The following is a 19,171-nucleotide window of genomic DNA, read 5'->3' as shown; positions in this document are numbered from 1 at the left end:
ATGGAAGAAATAGATACATAAAGTGCTTTCATTTCTAAATGGTGAAACAGATATGTATGAAAATACCCTCAAATAAAAGGTGACATTATATACTGTCACCTCATATGAAACATTTGATCTCAAATCCAAAATGCTGGAGCATAGCACCAAATGTAAAACTGTAAACTTCACTGTCCAAAGACATATGGTGTGGACTATGTGTGCCTGGTAAACACATGTGGATCTGGTGAACAGTTATCACTTGTTGACCAACTACAGGAATACTGACCTCAGAGTCTCCAGTTTACAGTGGGGATTCCCCAGTCCAGCAGAGAGCAGCTTCACTCCTGAATCCTTCAGGTCATTGTTACTCAGATCCAGCTCTCTCAGGTGTGAGGGGTTTGACTTCAGAGCTGAGACCAGAGAAGCACAGCCTTCCTCTGTGACTAGACAGCCTGACAGCCTGTAAAGAGTTAAATCATATTAAAACCACACTGCTATTCTTTGGTGGTGAAAATAGTGGCAGTATATTTTTTTCAACATATTCAGATATATCAGCGTCCTGAAACCTGCCATATCTATTCATAAATGAATGTTCCATTATTGGAAATGACAAATTATCAAAGTATTGCTTGTAGATAGAAAAATGCATATGACAAATATTTCAGTAGACTGACCAGAGCAGTTTAAAAAGCAGTATCAGTCAAAAGACAGACAGTGAGGTATCAGATTTAGATTGTATTGACTATACAGTCCACACCATATTTAGTTTGACAGTGAAGATAACATTTTAAATGTGGCTCTATACTCCAACATTTTGGATTTGAGATCAAATGTTTCATATGAGGTGACAGTATATAATGTCACCTTTTATTTGAGGGTATTTTCATACATATCTGTTTCACCATTTAGAAATGAAAGCACTTTATGTATCTAGTCCCCCTATAACAGAGGGGGTATGATCCTTGTTCCTCTGTAACTTTCTCATTCATCATCATTCACGATTCATTAATGATTATTCATGATCATGGTAGCATCCACATGAATGTAGAAGTGTTCAGAAACATCTTCTATTCTTACTGACAATACAAGTGAAGTGACTCCAAAATGACAGGACATTATTCACCATTCAGTTTCTATTGGGAAAAACATCATCCAAAACACAACCAAGACAAACTGCAAATGCATTCAACACGTTTGTAGAATCACAAGCTTGATGTAATCACTGCAGGCAAAGAATATTGGACCAAATACTAAACTTAAGACTACTTTAAGTAGTCCAAATTATTAAGACTTTTTTCAAATGGAAGAAATAGATACATAAAGTGCTTTCATTTCTAAATGGTGAAACAGATATGTATGAAAATACCCTCAAATAAAAGGTGACATTATATACTGTCACCTCATATGAAACATTTGATCTCAAATCCAAAATGCTGGAGCATAGCACCAAATGTAAAACTGTAAACTTCACTGTCCAAAGACATATGGTGTGGACTATGTGTGCCTGGTAAACACATGTGGATCTGGTGAACAGTTATCACTTGTTGACCAACTACAGGAATACTGACCTCAGAGTCTCCAGTTTACATTGGGGATTCCCCAGTCCAGCAGAGAGCAGCTTCACTCCTGAATCCTTCAGGTCATTGTTACTCAGATCCAGCTCTCTCAGGTGTGAGGGGTTTGACTTCAGAGCTGAGACCAGAGAAGCACAGCCTTCCTCTGTGACTAGACAGCCTGACAGCCTGTAAAGAGTTAAATCATATTAAAACCACACTGCTATTCTTTGGTGGTGAAAATAGTGGCAGTATATTTTTTTCAACATATTCAGATATATCAGCGTCCTGAAACCTGCCATATCTATTCATAAATGAATGTTCCATTATTGGAAATGACAAATTATCAAAGTATTGCTTGTAGATAGAAAAATGCATATGACAAATATTTCAGTAGACTGACCAGAGCAGTTTAAAAAGCAGTATCAGTCAAAAGACAGACAGTGAGGTATCAGATTTAGATTGTATTGACTATACAGTCCACACCATATTTAGTTTGACAGTGAAGATAACATTTTAAATGTGGCTCTATACTCCAACATTTTGGATTTGAGATCAAATGTTTCATATGAGGTGACAGTATATAATGTCACCTTTTATTTGAGGGTATTTTCATACATATCTGTTTCACCATTTAGAAATGAAAGCACTTTATGTATCTAGTCCCCCTATAACAGAGGGGGTATGATCCTTGTTCCTCTGTAACTTTCTCATTCATCATCATTCACGATTCATTCATGATTATTCATAATCACGGTAGCATCCACATGAATGTAGAAGTGTTCAGAAACATCTTCTATTCTTACTGACAATACAAGTGAAGTGACTCCAAAATGACAGGACATTATTCACCATTCAGTTTATATTGGGAAAAACATCATCCAAAACAGAACCAAGACAAACTGCAAATGCATTCAACACGTTTGTAGAATCACAGGCTTGATGTAATCACTGCAGGTAAGGAATATGGGACCAAATACTAAACTTTTGACTAAATTAATTTGTCTAAATAATTATGACTTTTTCAAATGGGAGAACTACATAATAAAGTACTTTCATTTCTAAACGGTAAAATATACAGTGAGGGAAAAAAGTATTTGATCCCCTGCTGATTTTGTACGTTTGCCAACTGACAAAGACATGATCAGTCAATCATTTTAATGGTAGGTTTATTTGAACAGTGAGAGACAGAATAACAACAAAAAAATCCTGAAAAACACATGTCAAAAATGTTATAAATTGATTTGCATTTTAATGCGGGAAATAAGTATTTGACCCCTCTGCAAAACATGACTTAGTACTTGGTGGCAAAACCCTTGTTGGCAATCACAGAGGTCAGACGTTTCTTGTAGTTGGCCACCAGGTTTGCACACATATCAGGAGGGATTTTGTCCCACTCCTCTTTGCAGATCTTCTCCAAGTCATTAAGGTTTCGAGGATGACGTTTGGCAACTCGAACCTTTCGCTCCCTCCACAGATTTTCTATAGGATTAAGGTCTGGAGACTGGCTAGGCCACTCCAGGACCTTAATGTGCTTCTTCTTGAGCCACTCCTTTGTTTCCTTGGCCGTGTCTTTTGGGTCATTGTCATGCTGGAATACCCATCCACAACCCATTTTCAATGCCCTGGCTGAGGGAAGGAGGTTCTCACTCAAGATTTGACGGTATATGGCCCCGTCCATCGTCCCTTTGATGCGGTGAAGTTATCCTGTCCCCTTAGCAGAAAAACACCCCCAAAGCATAATGTTTCCACCTCCATGTTTGACGGTGGGGATGGTGTTCTTGGGGTCATAGGCAGCAGTCCTCCTCCTCCAAACACGGCGAGTTGAGTTGATGGCAAAGAGCTCGATTTTGGTCTCATCTGACCACAACACTTTCACCCAGTTCTCCTCTGAATCATTCAGATGTTCATTGGCAAACTTCAGACGGCCATGTATATGTGCTTTCTTGAGCAGGGGGACCTTGCAGGCGCTGCAGGATTTCAGTCCTTCACGGCGTAGTGTGTTACCAATTGTTTTCTTGGTGACTATGGTCCCAGCTGCCTTGAGATCATTGACAAGATCCTCCCGTGTAGTTCTGGGCTGATTCCTCACCGTTCTCATGATCATTGCAACTCCACGAGGTGAGAACTTGCATGGAGCCCCAGGCCGGGGGAGATTGACAGTTCTTTTGTGTTTCTTCCATTTGCGAATAATCGCACCAACTGTTGTCACCTTCTCACCAAGCTGCTTGGCGATGGTCTTGTAGCCCATTCCAGCCTTGTGTAGGTTTACAATCTTGTCCCTGACATCCTTGGAGAGCTCTTTGGTGGAGAGTTTGGAATCTGATTGATTGATTGCTTCTGTGGACAGGTGTCTTTTATACAGGTAACAAGCTGAGATTAGGAGAACTCCCTTTAAGAGTGTGCTCATAATCTCAGCTCGTTACCTGTATAAAAGACACCTGGGAGCCAGAAATCTTTCTGATTGAGAGGGGGTCAAATACTTATTTCTCTCATTAAAATGCAAATCAATTTATAACATTTTTGACATGCGTTTTTCTGGATTTTTTTGTTGTTATTCTGTCTCTCAATGTTCAAATAAACCTACCATTAAAATTATAGACTGATCACTTCTTTGTCAGTGGGCAAATGTACAAAATCAGCAGGGGATCAAATACTTTTTTCCCTACCTGTATATGTATGAAAATCTTTAAATAAAAGGTGACATTCTGTACTGTTGCATAATATGAAACATTGTATCTAAAAACCAAATTTAAAACTGTAAGCTTCACTGTCCAAAGACATATGGTGTGGACTATGTGTGCCTGGTAAACACATGTGGATCTGGTGAACAGTTATCACTTGTTGACCAACTACAGGAATACTGACCTCAGAGTCTCCAGTTTACAGTGGGGATTCCCCAGGACAGCAGAGAGCAGCTTCACTCCTGAATCCTTCAGGTCATTGTTACTCAGATCCAGCTCTCTCAGGTGTGAGGGGTTTGACTTCAGAGCTGAGACCAGAGAAGCACAGCCTTCCTCTGTGACTAGACAGCCTGACAGCCTGTAAAGAGTCAAATCATTTTAAAACCACACTGCTATTCTTTGGTGGTGAAAATAGTGGCAATATATTTTCTCAACATATTCAGATATATCAGTGTCCTGAAACCTGCCATATCTATTCATTAATTAATGAATGTTTCATTATTAGAAATGACAAATTATCAAAGTATTGCTTGTAGATAGAAACATGTATAGTACGAATATTTGAGTAGACTGACCAGAGCAGTTTAAAAAGCAGTATTAGTCAAAAGACAGACAGTGAGGTATCAGATTTAGATTGTATTGAGTATACAGTCCACACCATATCTATTTTGACAAAGATAACATTTTAAATGTGGCTCTATACTCCAGCATTTTGGATTTGAGATCAAATGTTTCATATGAGGTGACAGTATATAATGTCACCTTTTATTTGAGGGTATTTTAATACATATCTGTTTCACCGTTTAGAAATGAAAGCACTTTATGTATCTAGTCCCCCTATTTGAAGAAGTCATAAGTATTCTGACCTATTAACTTATAGTGTATTAAAGTAGTCAAAAGTTTCGTAGTTGGTTCCAAACTCGTTGGTTGCATTTGCAGTTTGTTTTGGTTGTGTTTTGGGTTATGTTTTGCCCAATAGTAACTGAATGGTGGATGATGACTGGAGTAATTTTCTGTCTAAGTGAGTAGATAACATGTTTCTAAACACTACTAAATTATTCCTGATGATGCCATGACTAAGAATAATCATGAATGAATTATGAATAATAATGAATGAGAAAGTTACAGAGGCTACAACAAAACATGCTAACCTCTCACCATTACCAATAACAGAGGGGGACTGATCCTTGTTCCTCTGTAACTTTCTCATTCATCATCATTCACAATTCATTCATGATTATTCATAATCATGGTAGCATCCACATGAATGTAGAAGTGTTCAGAAACATCTTCTATTCTTACTGACAATACAAGTGAAGTGACTCCAAAATGACAGGACATTATTCACCATACCAGTTTCTATTGGGAAAAACATCATCCAAAACACAACCAAGACAAACTGCAAATGTATTCAACAAGTTTGTAGAATCACAGGCTTGATGTAATCACTGCAGGTAAGGAATATGGGACCAAATACTAAACTTCTGACTAAATGAATTTGTCCAAATAATTACGACTTCTTCAAATGGGAGAACTAGACACATAAAATGCTTTCTTATCTAAACGGAAAAACAGATATGTATGAAAAACCTAAAATAAAAGGTGACATTCTGTACTATTGCCTAATATGAAACAATCTATCTCAAATCCAAAATGCTGGAGCATAGCACCAAATGTAAAACTGTAAGCTTCACTGTCCAAACACATATGGTGTGGACTATGTGTGCCTGGTAAACACATGTGGATCTGGTGAACAGTTATCACTTGTTGACCAACTACAGGAATACAGACCTCAGAGTCTCCAGTTTACAGTGGGGATTCCCCAGTCCAGCAGAGAGCAGCTTCACTCCTGAATCCTTCAGGTCATTGTTACTCAGATCCAGCTCTCTCAGGTGTGAGGGGTTTGACTTCAGAGCTGAGACCAGAGAAGCACAGCCTTCCTCTGTGACTAGACAGCCTGACAGCCTGTAAAGAGTCAAATCATATTAAAACCACACTGCTATTCTTTGGTGGTGAAAATAGTGGCAATATATTTTTTCAACATATTCAGATATATCAGTGTCCTGAAACCTGCCATATCTACTCATAAATTAATGAATGTTTCATTATTAGAAATGATCATATATTGATTGTAGAGAGAAACATGTATAGTACAAATATTTGAGTAGACTGACCAGACCAGTTTAAAAAGCAGTATCAGTCAAAAGACAGACAGTGAGGTATCAGATTTAGATTGTATTGAGTATACAGTCCACACCATATCTAGTTTGACAGTGAAGCTAACATTTTAAATGTGGCTCTATACTCCAGCATTTTGGATTTGAGATCAAATGTTTTATATGAGGTGACAGTATATAATGTCACCTTTAATTTGAGGGAATTTTCATACATATCTGTTTCACCATTTAGAAAAATAAAAGCCCTTTATGTATCTAGTCCCCCTTTTTCAAGAAGTAAAGTATTCTGACCAATTAACTTATAGTGTATTAAAGTAGTCAAAAGTTTAGTATTTGGTCCCATATTCTTTGAATGCAATGACTAAATCAAGCCTGTGACTGCCATGATTGCGAAAGATCATGAATGAACCATGAATAATAATGAGTGAGAAAGTTACAGAGGCTACAACAAAACATGCTAACCTCTCACCATTACCAATAACAGAGGGGGTATGATCCTTGTTCCTCTGTAACATTCTCATTCATCATCATTCACGATTTATTGATGATTTTTCATAATCATGGTAGCATCCACATGAATGTAGAAGTGTTCAGAAACATCTTCTATTCTTACTGACAATACATGTGAAGTGACTCTAAAATGACAGGACATTACATTTACGTCATTTAGCAGACGCTCTTATCCAGAGCGACTTACAGGAGCAATTAGGGTTAAGTTCCTTGCTCAAGGGCACATCGACAGATTTTTCACCTAGTTGGCTCGGGGATTAGAACCAGCGACATTTCGGTTACTGGCACAACACTCTTAACCACTAAGCTACCTGCCACATTATTCACCATTCAGTTTCAATTGGGAAAAACATCATCCAAAACACAACCAAGACAAACTGCAAATGCATTCAACAAGTTTGTAGAATCACAAGCTTGATGTAATCACTGTGGGTAAGGAATATGGGACCAAATACTAAACTTCTGACTAAATGAATTTGTCCAAATAATTACGACTTCTTCAAATGGGAGAACTAGACACATAAAATGCTTTCCTATCTAAACGGAAAAACAGATATGTATGAAAAACCTCAAATAAAAGGTGATATTATATACTGTCACCTAATATGAAACATTCTATCTCAAATCCAAAATGCTGGAGCATAGCACCAAATGTAAAACTGTAAGCTTCACTGTCCAAACACATATGGTGTGGACTATGTGTGCCTGGTAAACACATGTGGATCTGGTGAACAGTTATCACTTGTTGACCAACTACAGGAATACAGACCTCAGAGTCTCCAGTTTACAGTGGGGATTCCCCAGTCCAGCAGAGAGCAGCTTCACTCCTGAATCCTTCAGGTCATTGTTACTCAGGTCCAGCTCTCTCAGGTGTGAGGGGTTTGACTTCAGAGCTGAGACCAGAGAAGCACAGCCTTCCTCTGTGACTAGACAGCCTGACAGCCTGCAAAGAGTCAAATCATATTAAAACCACACTGCTATTCTTTGGTGGTGAAGATATTGGCAGTATATTTTTTCAACATATTCAGATATATCAGTGTCCTGAAACCTGCCATATCTATTCATAAATTAATGAATGTTTCATTATTAGAAATGATCATACAGTGGGGGAAAAAAGTATTTAGCCAGCCACCAATTGTGCAAGTTCTCCCACTTAAAAAGATGAGAGAGGCCTGTAATTTTCATCATAGGTACAAGTCAACTATGACAGACAAAATGAGAAAAAAAAATCCAGAAAATCACATTGTATGATTTTTAATGAATGTATTTGCAAATTATGGTGGAAAATAAGTATTTGGTCACCTACAAACAAGCAAGATTTCTGGCTCTCACAGACCTGTAACTTCTTCTTTAAAGGCTCCTCTGTCCTCCACTCGTTACCTGTATTAATGGCACCTGTTTTAACTTGTTATCAGTATAAAAGACACCTGTCCACAACCTCAAACAGTCACACTCCAAACTCCACTATGGCCAAGACCAAAGTGCTGTCAAAGGACACCAGAAACAAAATTGTAGACCTGCACCAGGCTGGGAAGACTGAATCTGCAATAGGTAAGCAGCTTGGTTTGAAGAAATCAACTGTGGGAGCAATTCTTAGGAAATGGAAGACATACAAGACCACTGATAATCTCCCTCGATCTGGGGCTCCACGCAAGATCTCACCCCGTGGGGTCAAAATGATCACAAGAGCGGTGAGCAAAAATCCCAGAACCACACGGGGGGACCTAGTTAATGACCTGCAGAGAGCTGGGACCAATGTAACAAAGCCTACCATCAGTAACACACTACGCCGCCAGGGACTCAAATCCTGCAGTTCCAGACGTGTCCCCCTGCTTAAGCCAGTACATGTCCAGGCCCGTCTGAAGTTTGCTAGAGTGCATTTGGATGATCCAGAAGAGGATTGGGAGAATGTCATATGGTCAGATGAAACCAAAATATAACTTTTTGGTAAAAACTAAACTCGTCGTGTTTGGAGGACAAAGAATGCTGAGTTCCATCCAAAGAACACCATACCTACTGTGAAGCATGGGGGTGGAAACATCATGCTTTGGGGCTGTTTTTCTGCAAAGGGACCAGGACGACTGATCCGTGTAAATGACAGAATGAATGGGGCCATGTATCGTGAGATTTTGAGTGAAAACCTCCTTCCATCAGCAAGGGCATTGAAGATGAAACTTGGCTGGGTCTTTCAGCATGACAATGATCCCAAACACACCACCCGGGCAACGAAGGAGTGGCTTCGTAAGAAGCATTTCAAGGTCCTGGAGTGGCCTAGCCAGTCTCCAGATCTCAACCCCATAGAAAATCTTTGGAGGGAGTTGAACGTCTGTGTTGCCCAGCGACAGCCCCAAAACATCACTGCTCTAGAGGAGATCTGCATGGAGGAATGGGCCAAAATACCAGCAACAGTGTGTGAAAACCTTGTGAAGACTTACAGAAAACGTTTGACCTGTGTCATTGCCAACAAAGGGTATATAACAAAGTATTGAGAAACTTTTGTTATTGACCAAATACTTATTTTCCACCATAATTTGCAAATAAATTCATGAAAAATCCTACAATGTGATTTTCTGGATTTTTTTTCCCTCATTTTGTCTGTCATAGTTGACGTGTAACTATGATGAAAATTACAGGCCTCTCTCATCTTTTTAAGTGGGAGAACTTGCACAATTGGTGGCTGACTAAATACTTTTTTCCCCCACTGTATATTGATTGTAGAGAGAAAAATGTATACTACAAATATTTGAGTAGACTGACCAGAGCAGTTTAAAAAGCAGTATCAGTCAAAAGACAGACAGTGAGGTATCATATTTAGATTGTATTGAGTATACAGTCCACACCATATCTATTTTGACAGTGAAGCTAACATTTTAAATGTGTCTCTGTACTCCAGCATTTTGGATTTGAGATCAAATGTTTCATATGAGGTGACAGTATATAATGTCACCTTTTATTTTAGGATATTTTCATATATATCTGTTTCACCATTTAGAAATGAAAGCACTTTATATATCTAGTCCCCCTATTTGAAGAAGTCATAAGTATTCTGACCAATTCACTTATAGTGTATTAAAGTAGTCAAAAGTTGAGTATTTGGTTGTAAACTTGTTGGTTGCATTTGCAGTTTGTTTTGGTTGTGTTTTGGGTTATGTTTTGCCCGATAGTAACTGAATGGTGGATGATGACTGGAGTAATTTTCTGTCTAAGTGAGTAGATAACATGTTTCTAAACACTACTAAATGAATCCTGATAATGACATGATTAATAAAAATCATGAATGAATCATGAATAATAATGAGTGAGAAAGTTATAGAGGATACAACAAAACATGCTAACCTCTCACCATTATCAATAACAGAGGGGGTATGATCCTTGTTCCTCTGTAACTTTCTCATTCATCATCATTCACGATTCATTCATGATTATTTATAATCATGGTAGCATCCACATGAATGTAGAAGTGTTCAGAAACATATTCTATTCTTACTGACAATACAAGTGAAGTGACTCCAAAATGACAGGACATTATTCACCATTCAGTTTCTATTGGGAAAAACATAATCCAAAACACAACCAAGACAAACTGCAAATGTATTCAACAAGTTTGTAGAATCACAAGCTTGAGGTAATCACTGTGGGTAAGGAATATGGGACCAAATACTAAACTTATGACTAAATGAATTTGTCCAAATAATTACGTATTTTTCAAATGAGACAACTACCTACATAAAGTGCTTTCATATCTAAACAGTAAAACAGGTATGCATGAATACTCTCAAATAAAAGGTGACATTTTTATAGTGTATTAAACTAGTCAAAAGTTGAGTATTTGGTCCAAACTCGTTGGTTACATTTGCAGTTTGTTTTGGTTGTGTTTTGGGTTATGTTTTGCCCAACAGTAACTGAATGGTGGATGATGACTGGTTTAATTTCCTGTCTAAGTGAGTAGATAACATGTTTCTAAACACTACTAAATTAATCCTGATGATGACATGATTAAGAAAAATCATGAATGAATCATGAATAATAATGAATGAGAATGTTACAGAGGCTACAACAAAACATGCTAACCTCTCACCATTAACCTCAAATAGAAGGTGACATTCTGTAATGTCACCTAATATGAAACGTTTTATCTCAAATCCAAAATGCTGGAGTATAGAACCAAATGTAAAACTGTAAGCTTCACTGTCCAAAGACATATGCTGTGGACTATGTGTGCCTGGTAAACACATGTGGATCTGGTGAACAGTTCTCACTTGTTGACCAACTACAGGAATACTGACCTCAGAGTCTCCAGTTTACAGTGGGGATTCCCCAGTCCAGCAGAGAGCAGCTTCACTCCTGAATCCTTCAGGTCATTGTTACTCAGATCCAGCTCTCTCAGGTGTGAGGGGTTTGACTTCAGAGCTGAGACCAGAGAAGCACAGCCTTCCTCTGTGACTAGACAGCCTGAAAGCCTGCAAAGAGTCAAATCATATTAAAACCACACTGATATTCTTTGGTGGTGAAAATAGTGGCAGTATATTTTTTCTACATGTTGAGATACATCAGTGTCCTGAAACCTGCCATATCTATTCATAAATGAATGTATCGTTATTAGAAATGACAAATTATCAAAGTATTGCTTGTAGATGGAAACATGTATATTACAAATATTTGAGAAGACTGACCAGACCAGTTTAAAAAGCAGTATCAGTCAAAAGACAGACAGTGAGGTATCAGATTTAGATTGTATTGAGTATACATGGGACCAAATACTAAACTTATGACTACTTTAATACAATATAAGTGAATATGTCCAAATTATTACGACTTTTTCAAATGGGAGAACTAGATACATGAAGTGCTTTCGTATCTAAACACTAAAACAGATATGTATGAAAAACCTCAAATAAAAGGTGACATATACTAATATGAAAAATAGTCAACAGTATGTAGTCAAAGCCTTCCTCTGTGACTAGACAGCCTGACAGCCTGCAAGAGTAAAATCATATTAAAACCACACTGTTATTCTTTGGTGGTGTAAAAAAAAAAATATATTTTAAACTTTTTCAGATACATCAGAGTCCTGAAACCTGCCATATCTATTCATATATGTACAGTGGGGGAAAAAAGTATTTAGTCAGCCACCAATTGTGCAAGTTCTCCCACTTAAAAAGATGAGAGAGGCCTGTAATTTTTATCATAGGTACACGTCAACTATGACAGACAAAATGAGAATTTTTTTTCCTGAAAATCACATTGTAGGATCTTTAATGAATTTATTTGCAAATTATGGTGGAAAATAAGTATTTGGTCAATAACAAAAGTTTCTCAATACTTTGTTATATACCCTTTGTTGGCAATGACACAGGTCAAACGTTTTCTGTAAGTCTTCACAAGGTTTTCACACACTGTTGCTGGTATTTAAGTTGGGAGAGTTTTTGTTCGGGTGGTTCAGTGAAACAATTATAGTTTCTGAGGTGGAAGTTTTGGTGAGGGAGGCCCTGCTCTCTCCTCTCCCAGATGTTTAGTTCATTTCATTCCGATCTCCTCTGCATTATTGTAGCCATTTGCTACAGCCTGTCAACTATGCCTCTGCCTATCCCTGTTCTCTCCTCTCTGCACAGGCTACACAAACGCCCCACACCGCGTGGCTGCTGCCTCTCTAACCTGGTGGTCCCTGCACGCACCCCACACCTGGAGTTCCAGGTCTCAGGCAGCCTCTGGAACTGCCGTTCTGCTGCCAACAAAGCTGACTTCATCCCAGCCTATGCTAACCTCCAGTCCCTCGACTTCCTGGCGCTGACGGAAACATGGATTACCACTGAAAACACTGCTACTCCTACTGCTCTCTCCTCGTCTGACCATGTGTTCTCGCATACCCCGAGAGCATCTGGTCAGAGGGGTGGTGGCACAGGAATCCTCATCTCTCCCAAGTGGACATTCTCAATTTTTCCCCTAACCCATCTGTCTATCTCCTCATTTGAATTCCATGCTGTCACAGTCACTAGCCCATTTAAGCTTAATATCCTTGTCATCTATCGCCCTCCAGGTTCCCTTGGAGAGTTCATCAATGAGCTTGACGCCTTGATAAGTTCCTTTCCTGAGGATGGCTCACCCCTCACAGTTTTGGGGGATTTCAACCTCCCTACGTCCACATTTGACTCATTTCTCTCTGCCTCCTTCTTTCCACTCCTCTCCTCTTTTGACCCCACCCTCTCACCGTCCCCCCCTACTCACAAGGCAGGCAATACGCTTGACCTCATCTTTACTAGATGCTGCTCTTCTACTAATCTCACTGCAACTCCCCTCCATGTCTCCGACCACTACTTTGTTTCCTTTTCTCTCTCGCTCTCCTCCAACACTACTCACTCTGCCCCTACACAGATGGTAATGCGCCGCCGCAACCTTCGCTCTCTCTCTCCCACTACTCTCTCCTCTTCCATCCTATCATCTCTTCCCTCTGCTCAATCCTTCTCCCTCCAATCTCCTGATTCTGCCTCCTCAACCCTCCTCTCCTCCCTTTCTGCATCCTTTGACTCTCTGTGTCCCCTATCCTCCCGGCCGGCTCGGTCCTCCCCTCCAGCTCCGTGGCTTGATGACTCATTGCGAGCTCACAGAACAGAGCTCCGGGCAGCGGAGCGGAAATGGAAGAAAACTAAACTCCCTGCCGACCTGGCATCTTTTCACTCCCTCCTCTCTACATTTTCTTCATCTGTTTCTGCTGCTAAGGCCACTTTCTACCACTCTAAATTCCAAGCATCTGCCTCTAACCCTAGGAAGCTCTTTGCCACATTTTCCTCCCTGCTGAATCCCCCCCCCCCCTCCTCTCTCTCTGTGGATGACTTCGTCAACCACTTTGAAAAGAAGGTTGACGACATCCGATCCTCGTTTGTTAAGTCTAATGACACTGCTGGTCCTACTCACATTGCCCTACCCTATGCTTTGACTTCTTTCTCCCCTCTCTCTCCAGATAAAGTCCTGCGACTTGTGACTGCAGGCCGCCCAACAACCTGCCCGCTTGACCCCATCCCATCCTCTCTTCTCCAGACCATCTCCGGTGACCTTCTCCCCTACCTCACCTCGCTGATCAACTCATCCTTGACCGCTGGCCATGTCCCTTCCGTCTTCAAGAGAGCGAGAGTTGCACCCCTTCTCAAAAAACCAACACTCGATCCCACTGATGTCAACAACTACAGACCAGTATCCCTTCTTTCTTTTCTTTCCAAAACTATTGAGCGTGCCGTCTTTAGCCAACTCTCTTGCTATCTCTCTCAGAATGACCTTCTTGATCCAAACCAGTCAGGTTTCAGGACTGGTCATTCAACTGAGACTGCTCTTCTCTGTGTCACGGAGGCTCTCCGCACTGCTAAAGCTAACTCTCTCTCCTCTGCTCTTGTCCTTCTAGACCTGTCTGCTGCCTTTGATACTGTGAACCATCAGATCCTCCTCTCCACCCTCTCCGAGCTGGGCATCTCCGGCGCGGCTCACTCCTGGATTGCGTCCTACCTGACCGGTCGCTCCTACCAAGTGGCGTGGCGAGAAGCTGTCTCCGCACCACGTGCTCTCACAACTGGTGTCCCCCAGGGCTCAGTTCTAGGCCCTCTCCTATTCTCCCTATACACCAAGTCACTTGGCTCTGTCATATCCTCACATGGCCTCTCCTATCATTGCTACGCTGACGATACACAACTAATCTTCTCCTTTCCCCCTTCTGATAACCAGGTGGCGAATCGCATCTCTGCATGTCTGGCAGACATATCAGTATGGATGACGGATCACCACCTCAAGCTGAACCCTGGCAAGACGGAGCTGCTCTTCCTCCCGGGGAAGGACTGCCCGTTCCATGATCTCGCCATCACGGTTGACAACTCCGTTGTGTCCTCCTCCCAGAGTGCGAAGAGCCTTGGCGTGACCCTGGACAACACCCTGTCGTTCTCCGCTAACATCAAGGCGGTGACCCGATCCTGCAGGTTCATGCTCTACAACATTCGGAGAGTACGACCCTGCCTTACACAGGAAGCGGCACAGGTCCTAATCCAGGCACTTGTCATCTCCCGTCTGGATTACTGCAACTCGCTGTTGGCTGGCCTCCCTGCCTGTGCCATTAAACCCCTACAACTCATCCAGAATGCCGCAGCCCGTCTGGTGTTCAACCTTCCCAAGTTCTCTCACGTCACCCCCCTCTTCCGCACACTCCACTGGCTTCCAGTTGAAGCTCGCATCCGTTACAAGACCATGGTGCTTGCCTATGGAGCAGTGAGGGGAACGGCACCTCTGTACCTTCGGGCTCTGATCAGTCCCTACACCCAAACGAGGGCATTGCGTTCATCCACCTCTGGCCTGCTGGCTCCCCTTCCTCTGCGGAAGCATAGTTCCCGCTCAGCCCAGTCAAAACTGTTCGCTGCTCTGGCACCCCAATGGTAGAACAAGCTCCCTCACGACGCCAGGACAGCGGAGTCCCTCACCACCTTCCGGAGACATTTGAAACCCCACCTCTTTAAGGAATACCTGGGATAGGATAAAGTAATCCTTCTACCCCCCCCCCCCCCCCCAAATAAAATAAAAAAATAAATAAAATTAAAAAAGTGTAAAGTGGTTTTCCCACTGGCTATAGGGTGAATGCACCAATTTGTAAGTCGCTCTGGATAAGAGCGTCTGCTAAATGACGTAAATGTGCCCTTCAGCAAGGCACTTAACCCTAATTGCTCCTGTAAGTCGCTCTGGATAAGAGCGTCTGCTAAATGACTAAAATGTAAATGTAAATGTATTTTGGCCCATTCCTCCATGCAGATCTCATCTAGAGCAGTGATGTTTTGGGGCTGTCGCTGGGCAACACAGACTTTCAACTCCCTCCAAAGATTTTCTATGGGGTTGAGATCTGGAGACTGGCTAGGCCACTCCAGGACCTTGAAATGCTTCTTACGAAGCCACTCCTTCGTTGCCCGGGCGGTGTGTTTGGGATCATTGTCATGCTGAAAGACCCAGCCACGTTTCATCTTCAATGCCCTTGCTGAAGGAAGGAGGTTTTCACTCAAAATCTCACGATACATGGCCCCATTCATTCTTTCCTTTACACGGATCAGTCGTCCTGGTCCCTTTGCAGAAAAACAGCCCCAAAGCATGATGTTTCCACCCCCATGCTTCACAGTAGGTATGGTGTTCTTTGGATGCAAATCAGCATTCTTTGTCCTCCAAACACGACGAGTTGAGTTTTTACCAAAAAGTTATATTTTGGTTTCATCTGACCATATGACATTCTCCCAATCCTCTTCTGGATCATCCAAATGCACTCTAGCAAACTTCAGACGGGCCTGGACATGTACTGGCTTAAGCAGGGGGACACGTCTGGCACTGCAGGATTTGAGTCCCTGGCGGCGTAGTGTGTTACTGATGGTAGGCTTTGTTACTTTGGTCCCAGCTCTCTGCAGGTCATTCACTAGGTCCCCCCGTGTGGTTCTGGGATTTTTGCTCACCGTTCTTGTGATCATTTTGACCCCACGGGGTGAGATCTTGCGTGGAGCCCCAGATCGAGGGAGATTATCAGTGGTCTTGTATGTCTTCCATTTCCTAATAATTGCTCCCACAGTTGATTTCTTCAAACCAAGCTGCGTACCCATTGCAGATTCAGTCTTCCCAGCCTGGTGCAGGTCTACAATTTTGTTTCTGGTGTCCTTTGACAGCTCTTTGGTCTTGGCCATAGTGGAGTTTGGAGTGTGACTGTTTGAGGTTGTGGACAGGTGTCTTTTATACTGATAACAAGTTCAAACAGGTGCCATTAATACAGGTAACGAGTGGAGGACAGAGGAGCCTCTTAAAGAAGAAGTTACAGGTCTGTGAGAGCCAGAAATCTTGCTTGTTTGTAGGTGACCAAATACTTATTTTCCACCATAATTTGCAAATAAATTCATTAAAAATCCTACAATGTGATTTTCTGGATTTTTTTCTTCTCAATTTGTCTGTCATAGTTGACGTGTACATATGATGAAAATTACAGGCCTCTCTCATCTTTTTAAGTGGGAGAACTTGCACAATTGGTGGCTGACTAAATGCTTTTTTTCCCCACTGTATATATACACTATCAGTCAAAAGTTTGAACACACCTACTCATTCAAATTTGTAAAAAATAAAAATAAAAAATGTTTTACATTGTAGAATAATAGTGAAGACATCAAAACTATGAAATAACACATATGGAATCATGTAGTAACCAAAGAAGTGTTAAACAAATTAAAATATATGTTATATTTGAGATTCTTCAAATAGCCACCCTTTGCCTTGATGACAGCTTTGCACACTCTTGGCATTCTCTCAACCAGCTTCATGAGGTAGTCACCTGGAATGGCTTTCAATTAACAGGTGTGCCTTCTTAAAAGTTAATTTGTGGAATTTATTTCCTTCGTAATGCGTTTGAGCCAATCAGTTGTGTTGTGACAAGGTAGGGGGGTATACAGAAGATAGCCCTTTTTGGTAAAAGACCAAGTCCATATTATGGCAAGAACAGCTCAAATAAGCAAAGAGAAACAACAGTCCATCATTACTTTAAGACATGAAGGTCAGTCAATAAGGAACATTTTAAGAACTGTTAAAAGTTTCTTCAAGTGCAGTCGCAAAAACCATCAAGCGCTATGATGAAAATGGCTCTCATGAGGACCGCCACAGGAAATGTCACGATTTCCGCTGAAGTTGGTGCCTCTTCTTTTATTTTTATTTTTTTGTCATTTAGCAGACGCTCTTATCCAGAGCGACTTACAGGAGCAATTAGGATTAAGTGCCTTGCTCAAGGGCACATCAACAGATTTTTCACCTAGTTGGCTCGGGGATTAGAACCAGCAACCTTTCGGTTACTGGCACAATGCTCTTAACCACTAAGCTACCTGCCGCCTTGTGTGGGCGGCTATCGGCGGTCGTCGTCACCGGCTTTCTAGCTGCCACCGATCTACATTTCTTTTTCTATTTGTTTTGTCTTGATTGTACACACCTGGTTCCCATCACGTTATGATTATTTCCCTATTTAACCCTCTGCTTCCCCCTGGTTCCCATCACGTTATGATTATTTCCCTATTTAACACCCTGCTTCCCATCACATTATGATTATTTCCCTATTTAACCCTCTGCTTCCCTCATGGATTTGTGCGTGATTGTTCTTTGTTTGTTGTTGTATACTGCTGTGAGCTGTTATGTTTCCCTGCGTGGAAATTAGATTTGTTGTTTTTCAGAGTAAAGTTTGTTATTTACTCAGTTCTGTGTCCTGCGCCTGACTCCGTCCTACCGCTGCACACTGACATCAAATAAGCAAAGAGAAACGACAGTCCATCATTACTTTAAGACATGAAGGTCAGTCAATACGGAACATTTCAAGAACTTTGAAATTGTATTCTGCTGCAGAGGATAAGTTCATTAGAGTTACCAGCCTCAGAAATTGCAGCCCAAATAAATGCTTCACAGAGTTCAAGTCACAGACACAGCTCAACATCAACTGTTCAGAGGTGACTGTGTGAATCAGGCCTTCATTGTTGAATTTCCTCAAATAAATCACTACTAAAGGACCCCAATAAGAAGAAGAGACTTGCTTGGGCCAACAAACACGGGCAATGACATTACACAGGTGGACATTTGTCCTTTGGTCTGGAGTCCAACTTGGAGATTTTTGGTTCCAACCGCCGTGTCTTTGTGAGAAGCGGTGTGGGTGAACGGATGATCTCGGCATGTGTAGTTCCCACCGTAAAGCATGGAGGAGGAGGTGTTATGGTGTTGGGGTGCATTGCTGGTGACACTGTCTGTGATTTATTTAGAATTTAACCACACTTAACCAGCATGGCTACCACAGCATTCTGCAGCAATACGCCATCCCATCTGGTTTAAGCTTAGTGGGACTATAATTTGTTTTTTAACAGGACAATGACTCAACACACCTCTATTTGACCAAGAAGGAGAGTGATTGAGTGCTGCATCAGATGACCTGGCCTCCACAATCCCCCGACCTCAACCCAATTGATATGGTTTGGGATGAGTCGGACGGCAGAGTGAAGGAAAAGCAGCCAACAAGTGCTCAGCATATGTGGGAACTCCTTCAAGACTGTTGTAATAGCATTCCAGGTGAAGCTGGTTGAGAGAATGACAAGAGTGTGCAAAGCTGTCATCAAGACAAAGGGTGGCTATTTGAAGTATTTCAAATATCAAATATATTTTCATTTGTTTAACACTTTTTTGGTTACTACATAATTCCATATGTGTTATTTCATAGTTTTGATGTCTTCACTATTATTTTACAATGTTA

General features: G+C 41.2%; 1 protein-coding gene across 1 annotated transcript in view; it reads right to left on the bottom strand.

Annotated features, from left to right (window-relative positions):
- LOC311123392 (NLR family CARD domain-containing protein 3-like) overlaps positions 1-19,171 on the bottom strand; it is a 35,360-nt gene that overhangs the window by 3,796 nt on the left and 12,393 nt on the right. Inside the window, exon 6 of the mRNA XM_084197660.1 lies at positions 11,249-11,366. Within this exon, the coding sequence (XP_084053786.1) occupies positions 11,249-11,366 (118 nt within the window). The remainder of the gene's footprint in view (positions 1-11,248; positions 11,367-19,171) is intronic.

Source organism: Coregonus lavaretus, assembly GCF_964263955.1.
Source record: "Coregonus lavaretus genome assembly, contig: HAP1_SCAFFOLD_241, whole genome shotgun sequence".
Taxonomy (NCBI): Eukaryota; Metazoa; Chordata; class Actinopteri; order Salmoniformes; family Salmonidae; genus Coregonus; species Coregonus lavaretus.
The sequence above is the reverse complement of the archived record's forward strand: the minus strand, read 5'-3'. Positions and strand labels throughout refer to the sequence as shown.